Source organism: Ictalurus punctatus, chromosome 27 (genome assembly GCF_001660625.3).
Source record: "Ictalurus punctatus breed USDA103 chromosome 27, Coco_2.0, whole genome shotgun sequence".
Lineage (NCBI taxonomy): Eukaryota > Metazoa > Chordata > Actinopteri > Siluriformes > Ictaluridae > Ictalurus > Ictalurus punctatus.
This window is the reverse complement of record NC_030442.2, coordinates 13,137,853-13,158,187: the sequence shown is the minus strand read 5'-3', so window position 1 is coordinate 13,158,187 and position 20,335 is coordinate 13,137,853. Positions and strand designations below refer to the sequence as shown.

At 40.0% G+C, this 20,335-nt stretch overlaps 1 protein-coding gene across 2 annotated transcripts in view; it reads right to left on the bottom strand.

Moving 5' to 3' along the window:
• Positions 1-14,737, bottom strand: part of kcna4 (potassium voltage-gated channel, shaker-related subfamily, member 4) — a 43,726-nt gene extending 28,989 nt beyond the window's left edge. For both annotated transcript variants that reach the window (XM_053676661.1, XM_053676662.1), the window contains exon 1: positions 11,199-14,737. In XM_053676661.1, the coding sequence (XP_053532636.1) occupies positions 12,480-14,477 (1,998 nt within the window). In that variant the 5' untranslated portion in view covers positions 14,478-14,737 and the 3' untranslated portion in view covers positions 11,199-12,479. The remainder of the gene's footprint in view (positions 1-11,198) is intronic.
• Between the last annotated feature and the right edge of the window lie 5,598 nt (positions 14,738-20,335).

Here is a 20,335-nt window from a genome sequence, read left to right as displayed (position 1 = left end):
GAAGCCTGAAAACAAATATGCTTCTTATTTAAATTGAACCAGTGAAAGCCAGTGAGTTTCAATCTGACCATCTAGAATCATATAAAGCCTACAGTAGGTGATGTGAAAAATGGCAGTGGTAGTACAAATATTGTGTCTCAGAGTCCACATCCTCAACAGTGTCCAGATAAATTAGCAGCAGAAATGCATGTCTCAAAGTGAATTAATGTCAATCTATTGAAAATTCTTGACGAAGTACAGACTGCCGGTAGAGGAGTATCCACAGGACTGGAAACACTTGAAATTTCCTGGGGCACTGTGGATTATGTGAGCCTCCAAAGGCTGATCACTAAAGCCCAACACAAATGTCATAATGTGAGAACCCAAAAATCTCTGACGGGCAATGCTCAGCAACATGTCAGAAAACCTGGGCAGCTAACGTGACTAGCAAGTTCCTGGCTTTATTTGAGTTTATTTACATGAATATGTGCATGGTAATAGTGGCAAATTAATTGAAGATGATAACTGTAAGTCAAAAAGTAATGTAAGATTTACATGTACTCAGTTAAATTTATGGCAAGTACTACACATTTGCCAAAAATGTAATTGAGCTAGTGTTACATTACTTTTCAAGGTATTGCCACTTGGTCTGGAGCACAGCTCTCTTGGTGGAATTGATTAGTTGCTAACAGTTGTCCAAACTGTCCTGTTAGATTAATTTTTAGAGTATATACAGTATGATAGTAAAAAGTAAACATTAACAAATGTGCTGTTTTTGGTGTGCTCTAATAATGGCTTAATGAGTTGGAAAAGATACTGACTACAAGAATTTAGATGATTTAAAATACAAGTAGTATCGCTGGTTATTGTAGTAGGTTCATGTTTATATTATAAAATTTAAATCCATAAGACTTCTGCATGCATAATGGTGATAAACTTTGGTCGGATGACAAGAATTTTGACAACAATTTATATTGTCTCTATAATTGCATCTAACTGAGAACAAATTCTTGTTTCATTTAAATTGAATAGAAGTCCATTTGGTGCTAAATGTCTGCTGGAACTTTATGCTGACTCCAGCAGGAGTTTCTAACAGCACTATGCATCAAACCATCAGTGACAACCATGGACTTAATAAGACTGTGGTATATAAGACTATTCATAATGTTCCCACTACGCCCAACCTCTTGGATCCAAGTTACACTTAAATGTTAAGGTATTATTATAAAGTCACTAGAGATTCTGTACTGACATTGTGGTCAATTGGAGTCATAAAGCATTAATCTGGGCCAACTAGCCAGAGAGCAAGAAATGGAGACTTGGAAATGGTTGGCTTCTGGGTGATAGTGGATATCCTCTCTGAATGCATTTGCCAACACCCACAGCTCACCCATGGGCCAAAACTGAGAGGTGTTTCAACACTGCCCAGCAAAGGTCATGGAAAATGGTGGAAAATGAGGTTTAGAGAAGCATCAGAGAGCAAAGAACATTTTTGTGCGCAATGTTGAACAATGTTTGTGTAAAATCTGACACTCTACTCATTTGTACTGTAAATAACCACAATATCACACTATCCATTGTCACCCAAAGAAGAATGTGCTTTCTCACACAGTTCCTTGTGCAGTTCCCTTTCTTTCTTTCTTTTCTTTTCTTTTTTTTTTTTTTGCCAGTGTTGCCTTTGGCTTGCTCATTAAAGGTCTGCTTTGCAACAATGTTTGTTTTTAGCACTATACAAATAAAATAAAATTCAATTATTGGGGAAGTCCAAGAGGAAGATGAGCTGGAGGGGGGAAAAAAAGAGCTGAGGAGAACATTACTCTTCCTGACCTGAAGACAGATGGGAAATGCCAAGCTAGTGTTGGCACACAAGTAAGTTTTTGTTTTTATTATTATGATGCTTCAATTTTTGCTATTGCTTAAGTACATTTTTCCTGGGTCTGTTGGGAAATATAATTTTATTTATATATATATATATATATATATATATATATATATATATATATATATATATATATATATTTTTTTTTTTTTTCTGTTATAAAACACTCTGTGAAAATACTCTCATTAAAAGATGCCAAATAAGTATTTGAATAAAGTAAAGCAAGAAACCATAAAGCTAGAACCACAAATTTAGGCAAATAAGTCATCATAAAAAAAAGAAATGTGTATACAAAATAAACTACAATTTTCCTGCCAGGCTGTCAGATTAAATGAGAAATTGTAGTTAATTAGGGTTCATTGGGCAAAACAGGCATAGATTTGTTCACTTAGTGAATACCAGGTCACTCTTTTTGTTCAGTGGAACAAATTATTGGTTTTGATATTGCAGATGTTTCATACTGTACATGACCAATGGTTTTCCACTCTTCTGGGAAGGCTTTCCACTGTATTTTGGAGTGTGGTTGTGGGGATTTGTTTATTCAGCCATTAAGAGCATTAGTGAGGTCAGGCACTGAGGGTGCAGTCGGTGTTCAAGTGAATCCCAAAGGTGTTCAGTGGGATTGAGGTCAGGGCTCTGTGCAGGACTCTCAAGTTCTTCCATGCCATCCTTAGCAAACCACAGGGGCACTGTCATGCTGGAACATGTTTGGGCCCCTTAGTTCCAGTAATTGGAAAATTGTAATGCTATAGCCTACAAAGACATTCTATACAATTGTGTGCTTTCAACTTTTTTGGCAACAGTTTGGAGAAGACCTACATACAGTCTGGATGTGATGGTCAGGTGTCCACAAACTTTTGCCCATATTGTGTATCAAGAGTTTATATGAGAACTTGCTCTTACTCTGTTAATACTAGCTCATGCCTATTAGCACCTACTGGACCTCTCTGACCCTCTATATGGCCCTATATGGCCCTCTAATTTGGTTCCTGCCTAAAAGGGCTTAGCAGCTAGACCAGGCCTAGATGCATGGCTAAGGGGTTCAGGCTATGGAGAGAGGCAGGCAGAGGGGATGTAGATAAGTCTTAACTCTTCTCCACAGACATTAAGTCCTTGTCTTATTCCAAGAGACACTGTCAGACTCAGTATTGCTAGTGCTTGCTTTTATTCTGGGGTAAGAGGCTGGGTACATGACTGTCCTTCCCAAGTTTTCCCCTGTCTGTCCGCAACTCTGCAGTCCTCCTCTTTGCCTATCTTTAAAAGTCTTGCCATTTGTTGTAGACGTCAAGGCCTGTTCCACTGTGGTAACTGCATGCACTTCATCATTCTGTAATGTCATCCCATTTTTTTATTTATTTATTTTTTTTATAGTGGATAAGCTGCTTTGAGACAGTAAAGCATCTTTATTTTTGCTCCTTAATACAAAAATATAAAACTTTATAAAAAAATTGTTTATGTTCACATATGTTATCGGTTATTTTCAGAAAGTGTCATTTGTGTGAATAAAGTCCCATTTGTTACTGTTTGTATATGTATTATCCATATCAATTATATATTGACTGTTGATTAATTTGCTTTTTGACAGAATGTTACTATTTACTTTATTTGCATTTTGCACTGAACAGAAATGACAGATTACTACATGTTCACATCATCATTAAACTTAGCTAGTAGAACCTCCATCATTTTAAAATCCCATTTGTTCACTCCAAACATCTTGCTCCCAATTGAGCTTTCACCATCTGCAGTGTAGCACTTGATGTGTACAGGCTGTAAGAAACCATACATATACACCTCCAAAACTACTGTTTTTTATTTACTTAGTAATCTTGTCAAGGGTTTCTTCCTGTAAAGATCGTGCTGGGAGCCAGTTTAACCAATGCAGTGGTAAAAACATGTCTAAAACCTTGCTAAGTGGTGGTGCTAAGGATTTCCTCACACATTCAATGTTTTATTCAGCCTTTATTTGGACAGAAGTGTAATCAATTCCATTTGTAATCGGATATCGACTGTCAAAGTGTCCGTGGCGCTACTGTGTCACAGTCAGGATGGAATATTTAAATGGTCAGGACATTAAACCTCCCTGTCATCAGAGGTCTCCCTCCCCTGAATTCCAATTTAGCACTTCTACGCTTCCTCCTCTTTATAGACTATATAAGGCTAACAAAAGCATAGCTTCATTGTGAAGTCTTGCCAACTCTTGAGTGTGTGTATAAGTTCTGAGTATACTTAGTTTCATATGTTTTGACCATAAACACTATTTTTACTGCATATTAAGGGTGCATCATCAAACACATGTACATCAAATATAAGTCCAATAGAACAGGAAAACTAACAGTCAAGAATAATGAAATAAAATAAATAAACAAAACAATCCTTAACTTAATGTGTTAGGCAGTCCTTCCAGAATTGAGCGATTTTGTGATCCTAGAAATGAACGCAAAATCAAGCACTCTGCAATACTCGGAGGGGCTTAGAGTTTTTAAAAATTACCGCAGATTTTTTGGCCAAGACCCGTCATGTGTCATCATCACAACGCACATTCAGCCAAAGCCCTCAACGATTCACGTGCATCGAGCAAGAGTACAGCTAAAAGATCTGATTTACCAACAAACATCACTGCGAAAGACCGTGCAAAACTATTTTGTGCAATTGCTATTTCCCCAATTCAAGTAATTTTCTGCTAAAAAGCACAAAGAGCTAATTGCATTGCAAATTTTGAAGAAAACAAGAGAAAAATCAAACATTTCTGGGTGAAAAAATTAACAATTTGACTCCCAAATTTATGTAAACTACATTTTTTTAAAAAATCTAAACATCAAAACTTTTATTTTTGTGTCCTTTGATCCTCCAATGTTGTGCCAGCAAATAAGGAACACTAAGCAGTATTTGCACTTAAAGGGCACAAAGTATAGATTCTAAGACATATTGTAGCTTTGAAATGGGGTGGAGTCAGCAAACAACTACAAAGAGCTTTTTCATTCAATCCCAAACAATCAAACAGTCGTTTGTGAAAACCTTGCAAGAGGGCCATCTGCATAAAATTGTTTAAACTCCCGTATGCTTGTTTATATCATCAGATGAGTTAAATGTATATGCAAGGAAAGTGATCATTTAACAGGGCTTTGAACATGGCTGCCGGGCTGGCGTATCACATTTCCCCAGTAGACAGCACGCATATCAACTAATTAATGCTCTGAAAAGAGCAATGATGATTGCTTTCTGTCGGATGAGTGCCAAATTATATCTGGCTCCCACCCCTTCTCCATACAAACTCTAACCCAGATACTCACACTAGTCAATGATATGAGGAACCTAACCAAAAAGGTAGTTGTATAATAATTCTTGGATCTATTATTGTTGATGCACGTCTTTAATATTGATCCATGGTTGTGTTATGACAGCATGCCGTTAATCTGCTGTGTAGTGTGTGGTGGAACTTGTTTTGCATTTGTTTTGCAAGGAGTTTCAATGCAAATATTGATACTGATGTCAGGTTACAGCTCTGCAGGAGCTGTATAAAGGGCAAAGCATGCCTAAAGCACTTAAAGGAGATTTTTTTATTAGCATTCTTTTAAATTCATGTTTTGTTTTGTTTTGTTTTGTTTTGTTTTTTTTTTTGTTGTTGTTTTTTTTTTTTTTTTTTGGGGGGGGGGGGTTGTTTTTTAGAGAAAAAGCAAAGTCTACGAAAAATTAATTCCACACATTTCAGCAGCATGTGTCATCATGGGTCTCTAAATTGATGGTGTTTCTAAGTTAGCTTTGTAAAACTCATTGCCTAGTCTGCTTTTCTAGTTTTTGTTGGATCAAATGGGTTTTTATGTTACAAAGAATACAAATACACAGAACGATGTTGGGTTTCTGAGAAAAACAGATGCACAATTATCATTTTAGGATGGAAGAGTGGGTATATATGAAGTTGTGGCATTTTTAAACACTGCTTTGGGGAAACTGAGCCTGGGTAAGTGTAGTCATGCAACACATTTAACTTGTGTTAGCACTAGCAGTGGCAGAATGCCAGCCAAAAGCCCCATTAGCTGTTTAATCTTTCATACCGCTTCCAAACTTTCCTTTCTGGAAATAAAAACCATGTTTGGTGAATACTGATGGCAATTCGGCCACTCAGTGACAGTTTGTATGGTTGTTTTTGGTATATTATTACGATACAATTAAGGACACCAGTATTCATTCAGTGCAATTATAAAATAATATATAGCCGCAATTGACAATCTGCAGGGTCCAAGCACCCTTCACAGTTAGCACTCACTATGGACAGTTCTTGCCAAGGTACATAGAACACTAAAGTGGTGAATAAACTGCTCAAGTTTCATGACTGAAGCTCAATGCTGACACTGTAAAATGTCTGCTAAGACGTTACTGGCGGATGAGGGACTAAGAAGAAGAAGAAGAAGAAGAAGAAGAATCCTAGCAAAAACATTAGGGTTTAAAGCAATAATAAAGAATGTTAATGTATTCTGTCAGTGCAGAAGTAATGCGAGTTTAATACAACAAGGTCCCACTGAAGGACCTTGGGATTAAGTGACACGATAAGTACTAATTTAGTGCCTTTGTGTCTCAAATGTAAATTAGGAGTTTCAGTTGATTGGTGTGTAAAAAGGAAATAAGATATTGGATCTATCTAATTAGGAACCTGTCCTGTCAGATAGAGAACGAGAGAGAATGTGAGAAAGAAATTGTTTCTAAGCTTAACAGACCACTTTAAGAGGGCAAAGGCAACTTAAAACCCTTTTTATTAGTACTAAGCTTTTCACATTTTTAAGGTTTGATGGAATCTTGGACACTTTAGCCTCAAATTAAATGAATCACTTCATCATATTTGTTTGGCAGTCTGGGAAACCAGTTGGATCCCACTGTGGCTGAATTCTGGAAAACAGCCAAAAATGCAAAAATCTGCCAAAACAACCAAAACAAATCTGCATCAATTACTTGGGGTAAGGATTCAGTTTAACAAATGCAGTTGTAAAAACAGTCAGTCTGCCCAAAATATGTCTAAAGCCTTGCTGGCTAAGTGTGATTTCCTCATGCAGGCAGTGTCACGATTAGTTTAATTTAGCTTGTGATCACCGGCTGTCAAAATGTCTGTGACACTCTTCCATCATTAAAACAGAGAAGAGTGCTATAATGGAAATTTAGCCAACTGGACAGAACTGAATTTATCAACGATTATTTCAGTACCAATGTAAAAGTGATCAATTCAATGCCATGACTACACCAAGATGGATGATGCTGGTGATCAAAATGACTTCACATTCTGATTTGTAATCTAATAACTCTTTGAGAAGCATTGTAAGATAATTTGTATATAATATTATTTATGGGAGGAACCGTGGTGCAGCAGGTAGCATTGCCACCTCACAACTTCTGGGTCCCTCTTTTCATCTGAGTCTGGTTAGTGTCTGTCTGGAAATTCACATATTCTCTCCATATCTTTGTTGGTTTCCTCCGGGTTCTCCAGTTTCCTCCCATCACCCAAAAACATGCCATGAAGTAGACTGACTACATTAACTTACCACTATGTTTGATCAACATGGAGCAGTTATATACTCTTATTTGGACTCAGTAAACACGTTTGTGTCCTCTATTTTTTAAATATATGGTGACTCGTGGTTTTTCTATTCCCGAGAGCTGAGGTGTGATTCATGACCATTTTGCTCACAGATGGATGGATGCACCTAAAGCCTGAAGGACTGGCCTTACTCACTGCACATTAAAGAAGCCAAACTGAAGAACAAGACCACCAGTCTTCTTGCTGTTCTGTTATTCTGGCATCCATTATGCCAATCCTTCACATGCTTAAGCAGTTCTTTTTTGCTTTCATGCTGGTCAGCAGTGTCTGAGTTTACACAATATGTGTGATCAATATTAAAACCCGATGAACCAGTGGCTAGCACAAAGAACAAGCCTTGGTCTACTGAAGCCTAAGCAAGATTCAGAGAGGTTTTATGCTGACACACAGCTCCATCATAACCTTGGCGAGAGAGATGCAAACACTTAACCCACTATGCCATTACACTGTCATTTCACCCCTCATAAACACAAATTGATGTAAACAACATTTGTCATTATGACAGCACAGGAACAACATCTCGGAAAACAAGGGCCAGTCGGTTAGAAAGCTGTTTTCTACAAGGCACTTGTGATGCAGCATTACATATGGTGGATGCCAAACTGAGCATCTATATATCTTGTTTACATGCCTTTTAAATGTGTAGTTGAGCCAAGTTACTCACAGCATTGACTGTGAACCATGATACCATACAATATCAATGCACCTACATAGAATGTGCTTCATACTGGCCAAAAATTTGATCCTAAGCTTGATCCTAGCTGAGTGGACACTACATGACATTCAAAGTCTCAGTATCGCTGTATTGCTCACACAACACAACTTTGCCACGTGCAATCTGCTGTTTTATAGCAGTCATATCTTTCACCTTGAGAGATCCCCTCTGAAGCTCACATGAACCCCAAATCCCGCTTGCTCATGAAAATAAGTTTTGCATGCTTTTCCTGTATCCAGGGTTGGGAGGGTTACTTTAAAAATGTGTTCTGTTACAGTTACAAATTACTTCATAAAATTTTTTTTATCAGTAACGTAATCCAAGTATCACAATATGAAAGTAATGTAATCTGATTACTTTTGGAAGTCAAGTAAATAAATAAAGTCAAGAGAAAAGCAATATGATCTAAAACGCTTTTATTTAGAGCTTATTTTAGAGCTTAACAACTTGTTCAATCTTTGGATTTGTTTTTAATAAAAAATAAATAAATAAACAAATAAAAGATCACTGTCCATGATGCGGGAAACATTACATCACAAAGGCTAGGGCGACCATATTCTGGTTTTCCAAAAGGAGGATATCTTTTTCTTTTTTTCTTTTTTTTCTTTTTTTTTTTTTTTTTTTTTTTGGGGGGGGGGGGGGGGGGTCTTAATATCGTCCAAAACAGTGTTACTATAAATGCAGACTTTAATATATAAAGACACAGTATTAGCATCACATAAATATATATAAATAAAATTGGTTTCACTCCGCCCATGTGTTAGAATTTTTCCTACATTCTTTTGAATGTCCTTGGAATAAAAAAATATCAGATGCCACGGGTGTACTTTCTGTCATTATTTACACATTTGAATGGCCATGTAATACGAAGCAGTATGATAACATGAAATTAAAAATGACCTTTTATGGCTATGGGCATTGTTTCGACTCAGGACAGCGGTCATTTGCTGCTATTGTCAAGAAACTGTTTGACTCCGTACACAAGAGCGCTTCACCTTCACACATTCACTGAGAGTAGGGTAATTTGAGATGGAGAATTTGGCCAGTAGTTGCTGCAAGCCTTTTATGATCGACCAATTGGTGTGTGAGTAGGCAGGAATTACAGATGAATGAAACTAAAGCCGAATACCGGACATTTTCTCAAATTTAGAAATCCCGGCCGGACGCTTTTTTAAGGTCTGAAAAAGAGGACATGTCCAGGAAAAAGAGGACGTATGGTCACCCTAACAAAAGCGTCTCAGAGAACAATTTGTGTTCATCTGCTTTAATTAACTTTGCGAAAAATTGATTTGCACGTGCACCAGGAGGTTGCTCGTGTGAGCCACGACTGGCAAGAGAGAGCCATTACTATAATCAAGAAGCTGTCTATATTGTGTTATGTCAAAATATTCATTTCTTTGCTTTTAAATGAAAATAATTGTAATCCTGACAGTAGTCCCAGTTTTTACTAAATGTACCTGTAATCTGATTACTTTGTCTTTTGATGTAACTGTAACAGATTACAGTTACCAGTTCTTTGTATCCTGGTTATATAACGTTGTTACACGTATTCCGTTACTCCCCAAGCCTGCCTGTATCCACACGGGTTTCTTCCAGGGTTTCCCATATCCTTCCACCTCCCAGAAAACATGCTAGTAGGTGCATTGGCTATGCTAAATTGTGTCTAGGTGTGAATGAGTCTGTATTCCCATTTCACTCCCAGTGTTCCTGGGATTTATGAAGATGTATGAATAAATAAATGTATATATCAGCACAGACTATCATGCAGACTCACATTCACATTATTTCACCCTGTTCAATCAGTAATGATGTAATACTCCAACAAAACTTTTTGATACCTGTTAATATCCAGTATGGAAGAACATAGTGAGGTGTTCAGTACATTTTTTCAACATGGCCATTTGTGCTGTATGAATACAGACAATGTATGAATACAATAATGGGATCTTTGAACATAATACATGGCTGAATATATTTTTAGAAATCCTGTGCACATGTGATAGATCTCTGGTGATGTATTCTTGGTCAGCTGCTTTTGTGGTTAAGCATGGGTTATAAAGGATAACATTTCTTTTCACAAAGGAATAGCCTCTTCATTAACAGGAATAGCGCACTGGCTCTGTGGTCTGATTACATGAAATGATTCCTATCATCAGTGGCTCAAGCACAAGTGGAAATGGATCGCTTTTGTAATCTGACACTAACACTAGTCTACTTCTCCAGTTTAAAGCCAGCACTTGGTGTGATTAACTCATCTGTGGATTTTTCCTCCGTGTGAAGGGTTAATAGGTTATATATTTTTTCAACATTAGTTATGTCATCTCTGAGCAATTAATCGACTTTGACAGCAATTATCCTGTGTGGCAATTGATAGGCTGCACCGTTTAAACAAGAAACCTGAGACAGTTAATGAGGCGGGAAGGGCGACTCTCTGTTACCAAGGCAACCAAGTAAGGACGCTTTCTACAGAAGGAAAAAGCTTTCATCTAGTGCATAGATTTGCAACCTTGGTTCAAGAATAGCCTACTCTCTATCCTGCACATTCGAGTGTTGCTCTTACACACACATGGAAGGATTATTAATTAGCTAATTATTTGAATTGGGTGTGTTGGGAGTAGGGAAAACAGTACATGCTCCAGGAATCTGTGATCTGAGCTTTGTTGTTTATTTCGGAGTGAAATGCAATGTGTAAAACATTACATCTCATCTGATTCTGCCCAATTTGTATATGTTGATTTATCAGATAATATAGCGTATCAGCGACACAATGGGCCATGAACACATCTGACTACTGGTGTTATTGAACGCTGCTCTATAACATCTGTTTCACCGCGAGGGTGCAGCGTCACCCAGCTACAGGAACCAACAAGCGTGCGCGGGCGCATGCGTACAACTCGGCAAGAGAATGCGTGAGCGTCGTGAACGTGTACACTGGAAAAGAGTGTGTTCAGTTTTTTTGCGCTTATCTTTGTGTTGTGATTCTTTAAATAATTCAAGCCAGTAATATTGTTGTAAAAGTATTAATGATCCATGCTTACCTTGCACAATGAGGCGCTCCGGTGTGACCGTGTGGTCCCTGCGCGCTCCAGGAAGACTGGTTTTCCATCCAGAGGTGATTATTTTGTGCATAAAGTCCACCAAAGCACAAGTGCGGAGCGCCAGTTCATGTTTCCACGAGAGCTGTTGTTGTTGTTGTTGTTGTTGTTGTTGTTGTTTTCCCCCGTCGGCGTCCTTGTAAAGGGATGCATTGTCATTTTGGTTAAAGGGACGCAAAGTAAACAGTTGCATGAAGCATTCCCTTCTAAAATAAAAACGTGTTCCCGTGGCAGCACTATGACCCAAGTGACAGGACTGTCCCTTCTCAGCCATGGCGTCAAAGACACTTGTGCATGATCTTTGTTTTGAGATGCAATACCGGTATTTTGGCCTATAGTTCTATCTAAGGGGTGACATCTACACTTAGGTGTTGATCCTAGAATTGTGGTAAAATGTTTAAAATGTCCAGATGACTGATTTGTTTAACGCTCCTAAAATAATTCAGTGCCTCTGACTTTAATGTAGTGGCTAAATTACGTTTTACCAGAGGGCAGTTTATTGTGGCATCGTGCTACTGTCAAACTAATTTGCCGAGTTTTCATACAATATGAGACATTATTTAACTGTGCATGTACTTCGTAACAACTAAATAGTTATTAAACTCTCTCTCTCTCTCTCTCTCTCTCTCTCTCTCTCTCTCTCTCACTCACACACACACACACACACACCAAGACGTGTGTCTGGTAATCTCTGGTTTAATCTGGTTTTGAGAATAGAACATATTTAATGATAGTGCAAATGATTGAAACTTTATTGCATAACAACCTTACGTTAACAGCTCGCTTCCTGTTCTAACATTTACGTCTTCTGACAAATGTAACTTATAAAGTGCCTATGCAAAAATACTTGTTGTTTGTTCCGTTCTTTTAAATCGGGAAATTCTGCCTACAGTGTAGATGGGCCAGAACTCACACCTCCCCGTGTTACATAAAGCTGGTGATTTTTGCGTCGCCTGTTATTCGATTACAGGGTGTGTTTCACTAGAAAAGTAGCCACATTGCAAAGAATGTTTCAGCCTAGGTCCATAAGAAATTAAACGTGTGCCTGCGTGCGTGCGTGCGTGCTTTGTTGTGCATGTCTGTTAAAACGCGCGTCTGTTTGTGTGGGGGTGTGCGTCCTAGCGCGCAACTTGCGCACTTGGGCGTGCATGTGTGCTGATAAGTGAATTGTGCAATCATCTTCAAGAAACCCTCCACAGAAAGTCATCAGAGTGATATTTATAATCATACATCTGTCTGTATGCTTCTTGAATGTGTACTGTTTCTCCTGCCAATGTCCGTGCCGTTCCCTCTACTCGGACTCTGCTTGTCTATGCCGCAAAGTGACTCCGTGACGCCTTCTTCCATCTCCATGTACTCAGCGGCTTTGTCGCCCAGTGAGGACCCGGATGTAGATCCTTTGAACTTTTTCAGGAAGTCCGGGAAATACGGGCATCCCGGAGGTGGGTACTCGACCGCAGGAGCCTGGTCCTCATTATCAGTCTCCCTGTGGTAGAAGTAATTAAAGTTGGAGACGATGACGGGCACCGGGAGCGCGATGGTGAGGACGCCGGCGATGGCGCACAGCGAGCCCACTATCTTCCCGCCGACTGTTATGGGTTTCATGTCTCCATAGCCTACAGTCGTCATGGTAACGACGGCCCACCAGAAGGCGTCCGGGATGCTCGTGAACTGTGACTTGGGCTCGTCCGCCTCAGCGAAGTACACGGCGCTGGAGAACAGCACCACCCCAATAACAAGAAAGAAAATGAGCAGCGCCAACTCGCGCATGCTCGCGCGCAACGTGTGCCCGAGAATTTGGAGTCCTTTGGAGTGTCGGGAGAGCTTGAAGATCCGGAAAACCCTTACAAGTCGGATTATTCTCAGGATGGCAAAGCTCATGGCCTGCTGCCCGTTGCCTTGCTGTTGCGCGAGGTCCGTGCCCAGAGTTATGAAATAAGGCAAAATGGAGACAATGTCTATAGAGTTCATGATGTTTTTGAAGAAAGAGGCTTTGCTCGGACTGGCAAAAAAGCGCACACTGATCTCAAATGAGAACCAGATTATGCATACGGTCTCCACAATGAAAAACGGGTCGTTGAAGGGCGTAAATCCGTTGTCTGTATGCGTCACGTTTTTACCTGGGCTAAGGAAATCTTTGTCGTCCCTGAATTCTGGTAACGTTTCCAAACAGAAAATAACTATTGATATGACGATAACCAAAATGGACACCACGGCGATGCCTCTGGCAGGGCTCGAGCTCTCGGGATACTCAAACAAGAGCCAAATCTGCCGCTTGAATTCGTCCTCTGGCAACGGTTTTTCCTCCTCTTTGACGAAGCCCTCGTCCTCGCGGAACTTCATCATGGCCTCTTCGCCAAGTTCGTAGAACTTGACCTCCTCGGAAAAGATGTCAAAGGGTACATTAACGGGTCTCTTTAACCGTCCTCCTGACTGATAGAAATACAGAATAGCATCGAAACTCGGTCGATTCCTGTCAAAAAAGTACTCGTTGCGCAGTGGGTCGAAGTACCTGATCCGTTTAGCGGGGTCCCCTAAGAGCGTGTCGGGAAACTGGGCAAGAGTCTTGAGCTGAGTTTCAAACTTAAGACCTGACACGTTGATCACCACTCTCTCACAGCAGCCGTACTCGCTGTAAACGTTCTCGTATCCGGACTGTGGACGTCTGTCCGTGAGAGACGCTGTCTCTTCGTCGTCCATGTTATAGATAAAACTCGATCTCTTGCTTCCCCCGTCGTCGTCTTCTTCGTCGCCCTCGGCCTCCTCGTCCTCTTCTATCATAACGTCCTCCTCGGACCCGAGAAGCGCCAACTCAGAGTGGCGCAGGTCCCCTCCGAGAGCCGCGCGGTGCCGCCTCCAGCGCGCGACTCCTCTCTGCTTTTTGCGCTCTCTCAGAAGTTGCTGCTGTGGCTCGTACTGCTGTTGCGCCTGCTGAGTGGAGGAGGAGGAGGAGGGGCGCGAGGCAGTCCCTCCGCTCCCATGGTTGGCACTAGTAGAGGAGGCGGTGCGAGTCTGATATGGCTGACTGTACGGGTGGGTGCACGAGCCACCTCCGCCACCTCCGTCACCGGCTGCCCCGGCCTCGGACGCTGCAGCTGCCGCCGCCGCGCGTGAATGTCTCTCTCGCTCGCGCTCTCTCTCTCTGGCGCGAGCTTGGGCATATCCGTACGGCAGGTGGGGGTTGCACCCGCTGCTGTCTGCTCCTACCATAGCAAACTCCATTTTGGTGCGTAGTTTGTAACCGTATAGTTAAATACAGTTATTTGTCAAGACTTCACCAGAGTGTAGCAATGTCCATAAATGCACTTGGAACGCCACAGTGAGGTTTGTGGAAGATGTAAGTCCACTGAGGCAAAGAGAAAGGGAGAGAGAAAGAGAGAGAGAGAGAGAGAGAGAGAGAGAGAGAGAGAGAGAACCCTCACAACATGCACGGTGATTACAGTTTCATTTTATGGTCATGCAACATTCACTGAAATCATTAAACTGAGTCCATAAGGTGTTAATATAGGTCCAATGACATCTTCAAGTCCAGGTGCGTAAAGGTTAAGGAACCTGTTTGTTTATGGCGTTGCATCGGTGTCCAAAACCACAGGCTGTCCTTCGAGTCCTCCATAAGATTATTAGAAGAGTTAATGATATCTTCGCCTTTAAGTCTGCCACCTGAGGTGTTTTGCTTGTAGTCAGAAGCGACTTTGAGTTCTGTTAGTGATCCGTGGTTCAATCTCTGGGATGAGGAAGGAGGGTGTGTGGTGGATTTGGTGGAGGTTGTGGTGGGGTGCTGTTCTGTCCTCTGCCCCTCCACTGGCTACGAATGAATCACGGAATTATTTTGACGCCAGCGACAGCTGCAAAGGGCACAAAAACAAACGTTATAGACTGCACACATCCCCTCCCACCCCTCAAAATAAAAAGAGAAAAAAATCTCCACACTGTATTAACATGCTGTGCGATAGGGACAGCTCAATACTGGTATTAATAACAGTCTTAGAAATAATAATGCATATTTAGTTATTATATCAGTGCATTGATTTAGCACTTACAGGCCTGTACGGCAACAGGAGACAATACGTGATTATTACAGAGAGAAAAAAATCCCTATAGGCGATTAATCATACACACTCGCCGCACGCAACGGCCACCCCATCTTCCCTCCGTTCAGACCACTTACATGAGAAAAGACCGGAGAATATTTGCTTAGCTTCCACCTCCAACACCATACGCCGGAGCTAGGTGAGGATAGAAATCCCAGGTTTGCCCAAAAATCCCCGCCTGCTCTGGGCATCCAAAACCCACACGACGCACGCGGGAAGAGAACATGTCATCCTCAAGAATCGAGTTTTTTTCGCATCCAACAGTATCTTTCCACTTTGGGGTTGCGTCTCGCCGTGTCTCAATTCAACAGGATCTCGCATCACCTGCACATCTTCCATCCAAGAAAAAAAAACAACAACAACAACAAACCAAAATGATGTAAAGCAAAGATGGACTTAACCAATAAAGCAAGCTTGTGCCACTCGGAGCGCACGGATAAATCAGTGAAGCAGCGCCATGAATGAAAAGTTTAATAATGCCATGTGAAATAGCCTTGGGTAAGTGGACGCCCCGCGCGTCTGCCGCCGCTCGCTCTCACACGTTTACCGTAGCGCGCGCCTGTTATTACCGAGGAGCCTCGCGCGGCCACGGCCAGTGCCGACAGAGCTCGATCATCCCCCAGCGGCCACTGCGGCTCACTGCGCCCTCACACTCGTGCTGCAGTCCCAAACTTCTGCTTTTTATATCAACTGTGCATGATGCTAATTGGTGGCCATAGGCTTCCAATACTTGGTAGCATAGTGCAAACCTGAAAATATGAGTTGGATGACGTCTATAGCTCCGTTGGAGAACTGTGCCATTGATATAAATAGAAATTAAAGCATCGTATGGGGATTGATTCAATTCCTTGTTTATAAATATAATTCGAGCAAATGCAAATGCAAAAAAAAAAAATAAATAAATAAAAAAAAAATATGATGCTCAAAATCCAAAAACTATACAGCCTCTTCTCTCAGCCTCAGTGTTCTCTCAAACACCATGACTCACAAGGCGTCTCACAATGAGTTTCATTGTCACTGGGGTGGTAGCTTTATCTTTTGTACCTTTTTGTACCTTTAATTTAATTATTTCACCTGGAAATAGTACCGTCATAATGTACCTTTAAAAGGATTTACAACACATAATTGGACCATTAAGAAAAAGTACGCTATATTCACACTATAGATAAAATGTGTACTCTAGAGGGTACACAGAATGACACAATTTACTCCCCCTATTTTTTCTGAGAGTGCACCATGTACGTGCAACATGATGTAAGTTGTTCTGTTTGGTTGGATGTTGAATGTCTATCGGCAGCTATCAGAATTTGAGGAGAACTTACAAACAATTTATATATGTATATGTATATATAAAGGTGTTTTCACTTAAAAATCATAAAAACCATTGTCCCTACTTTTAATGAGTTAATGACCAAGCCAGTAGAGATATAGGCCTGGTTCCTTATACTCTCTAGAAAACTTGCACATAGAAAGTCATCAATCTAAATCAGAAAAAAATGGAGAAAAGTGAGGAAAAACAACCATGAGCATCAAACCTCCTGGGTGTAAAATTCAACTAAAAGCTATTAATGAGATTACGGGGGGGGAAAAGAGAGCAATACTTCTGTGAAGGACAATACGACAGATGGTGTAGATGCACAAATCAGACTTACCATGCATAATTGAAGCTGACTTATATATTGCTGGTTACATCTTCTTAATTACAATCTCAATTACAAGAAAACTGCCCTGGTGCAACTTTAATTACATAAATAATGTAAAAAGCCTGTTTTTCTATTTGTGGAGCCAAAAACTGCATATACAGTATATTAGGCTGTAAAATAATACAATTAAGATGACTTTTCACAACTGACAAAGATATTTTATGTTATGCACTATTATGAATCAATGTTCATTGTTCACTGAAATTGTATTTCAGGTTATTAAGGGCTACTTTGCCTTTATATGAACTCCAGATCAAAGCGAGCTGAGCAATTCAAACAGCTTATCTGCTGTGCCTTCTGCATGAAGCTGATGAAACCCACATCAACATCACTGCACCATTTAAGCTACAAATCAAGGTGTAATGTTGCGAGCATTCTGACTATTCTACGGCTCAGGTGAGAATTTGGTCATTTTAACACCCATTCGTCTCGTGTGAAATATTACATTGCTTTCAGCACTTTGTGCTTTTCCACCATTGTGCATTGAGACCTAGTAATTTTACATGCCTAGAATATTACTCTTTCCAAAATAGCATTATAGAAATGCAGTACTTTGTTTTTTTGGTTTTGGTTCGGAGGTTTTCATCTAGAGATTTTACCTATAATGTGCCTGCAGTGGGTTGTAAGCAGTGCGCTTGCACACAGAGGGCAGTATTTCACTAGCTGATATTACAGGTTTATGACCAAGACATTGGCCAGTACCAGATGGTCACATTACCATTTAGAGAGAGGGTTAGGGAGTTCACTGGGATGTTCCCAAAATCTAAAAATGAGTGTTTATCCACCTCTGAATGAGTTTTTCCCCTGCAATATGAATTGTGTATGATTGTATTAACAGACAAATCTATCAGGGCTAGCATATCAGGTACTACATTAATAAAGCACTTATATTTCAGTCTTATACTAGATTAGTGCTCAGTCATAACTAAGTCATTCTGGCTCATTTATGGCATATTATATGTCTATACTCATTCTTTATTTTACCTATAATGTAATCTCATCCTATAACTTGGTCCAGTATTTTTCTCATCAGCCTTTCAGCTGCCAAAAGAAACAATACTGCTTCATCTTAGTCTTATCTCTTGCTGTCTTAGACATGCTGATGTGGGCTAATTGGAACATTAGGATGAAGGACAGACGTCACTGACACAGGTCAATGCTTTGCATTGCGAAGCAAGGAACAAAGATTGATTTCTCCACTGCTAATGCATTGGATGACTTTTAGATTGTTCATGCATACTTATGGCAATTTGTACAGGCCATCAGGTGGCTTTAGATCAGAACAAAGTCAATAAACAAAGAACTCCAGAATTATTCACACAATTCATTAAAATGTGGCAAAAAAAAATAAAAATAAAAATAAAAATAATAGAATAAAAATAGCACCAATGAGTTTTGTTGTGAACTTAAACATAAGGGACACTCTGTGGGTCATGAGCCAACACCATATTGTACAGTGTACATTACTGTATACTACTTTTCCTTGTATTAAGTCCTCTTTTTTTTGTTTTTAATAAAATATGCCAATGGTGGGTCGACATGGTTGCCTCGTAGGTAGCATTGCCACCTTACAGCGCCAGGGTCCTCAGTATAATCCTACGCTCATGTTACTGTCTGTGGGGACTTGTTTCACATGTTCTCACCATGTTCATGTGGGTTTCCTCTGGGTTCTCCAGTTTCCTCCCCTGTGAAAAAGATGCCACTGACAGTAATTTCCCCTAAGTATGAATGAATGTGTGAATGGTGGTCTGTGATGGACTGGCATCCCATCCAAGGTGTATTCCTGACTCGCACTGGGACATATTAATGCTCACTGGGACATGTGACCTTTACCAGGATGGAACAGTTACTGAAGAAGAGTGAATTTAAGGAAAATACACGAATATTGGCACCATTAGTAAATATGAGCAAAGACAGCTGTGCTGTCTTTATTGTTTAAACTTTTGGTATTTTGTTAAAAATAAAATCACTAAAATACTCTGCTTTCATGGATATCAAACAATTGCAAACAAAACACAGGTTTATAAAATGTCTGTTAAATATATATGTGAATTATATATTTTAAATGATATGAATTCATAAGAGAAAAATATATTTGAAGTAGATTCCCATTGATATTTTTTTTAAAAAATTGTACACCTGGGTGACTAGGAACAGGAAATTGTTGAACCCTGATTTCCTGTTTCACATGAATATAAATATGAAGTAATACATACAAAGTAATACAGCCAAATTCCCTTAGTCATTCATAACAATGGGTAAGGAATATAGCTGTGATGTGTGGTAAAAGGTTGTTGAGCTTCACAAAATGTGAAGTGCCTATAAAATAACACAAGCATTGAAAATGCCCATTTCCACCATCAGGGCAAAAATTAAGAAGTTCCAGTCAATTGGAAATGTTATGAATCAACCTGGAATTGGACGTGTGTCTATATTGTCTCGACACACTGTGAAGAGGATGGTTCGAGTGGCCAAAAAATCTACAGAGATCACAGATGGAGAATTACAGAAGTTAGTTGTGTCTTGAAAGTCAGAAAGTCTCCAAAACTGCAATTCAAAGTCACCTACATCACCACAAGATGTTTGGAAGGGTTTCAAGAAAAAAGCCTCTACTCTCATCCAAATACAAACTCAAGTGTCTGCAGTTTGCCAGACACAAATGGGATCGGGTTCTATGGTCAGATGAAACCAAAATAGAGCTTTTTGGCAATAAACACCAGAGGTGGTTTTGGCACACAGAGAGGTAGCCATATGGAAAAGTACTTCATGCCCGCGGTTAAATATAGTGGTGGTTCTTTAATGTTTTGAGGCTGATTTTCTGCCAGAAGACCTGGACATTTTTGTTAGGATACATGGCATCATGGACTCTATCAAATATCGACAGATATTAAATGAAAACCTGACTGCCTCTGCCAGAAAGCTTAAAATGAACCGTGGTTGGACTTCCAGCAGGACAATGATCCAAAACATTCATCAAAATCAACACAAACATGTTTTACTGACCACAAAATCAAGATACTACCATGTCCATCCCAGTCCCCTGACTCGAAACCCATAGAAAACCTGTGGGGTGTACCTCGACATTTGAAGGCTCTGGAGAGATTCTGTATGGAGGAATGGTCTCAGATCCCTTGCCATGTATTCTCCTACCTCATCAGGCATTATAGGAGAAGACTCATAGCTGTTATCTTGGCAAAGGGTGCCAATAATTGTTGCACACCTATATTTCACAAAGATTTTTTTTTTATATAAACCTGTGTTCTGTTAGCAATTGTTTGATATCTAT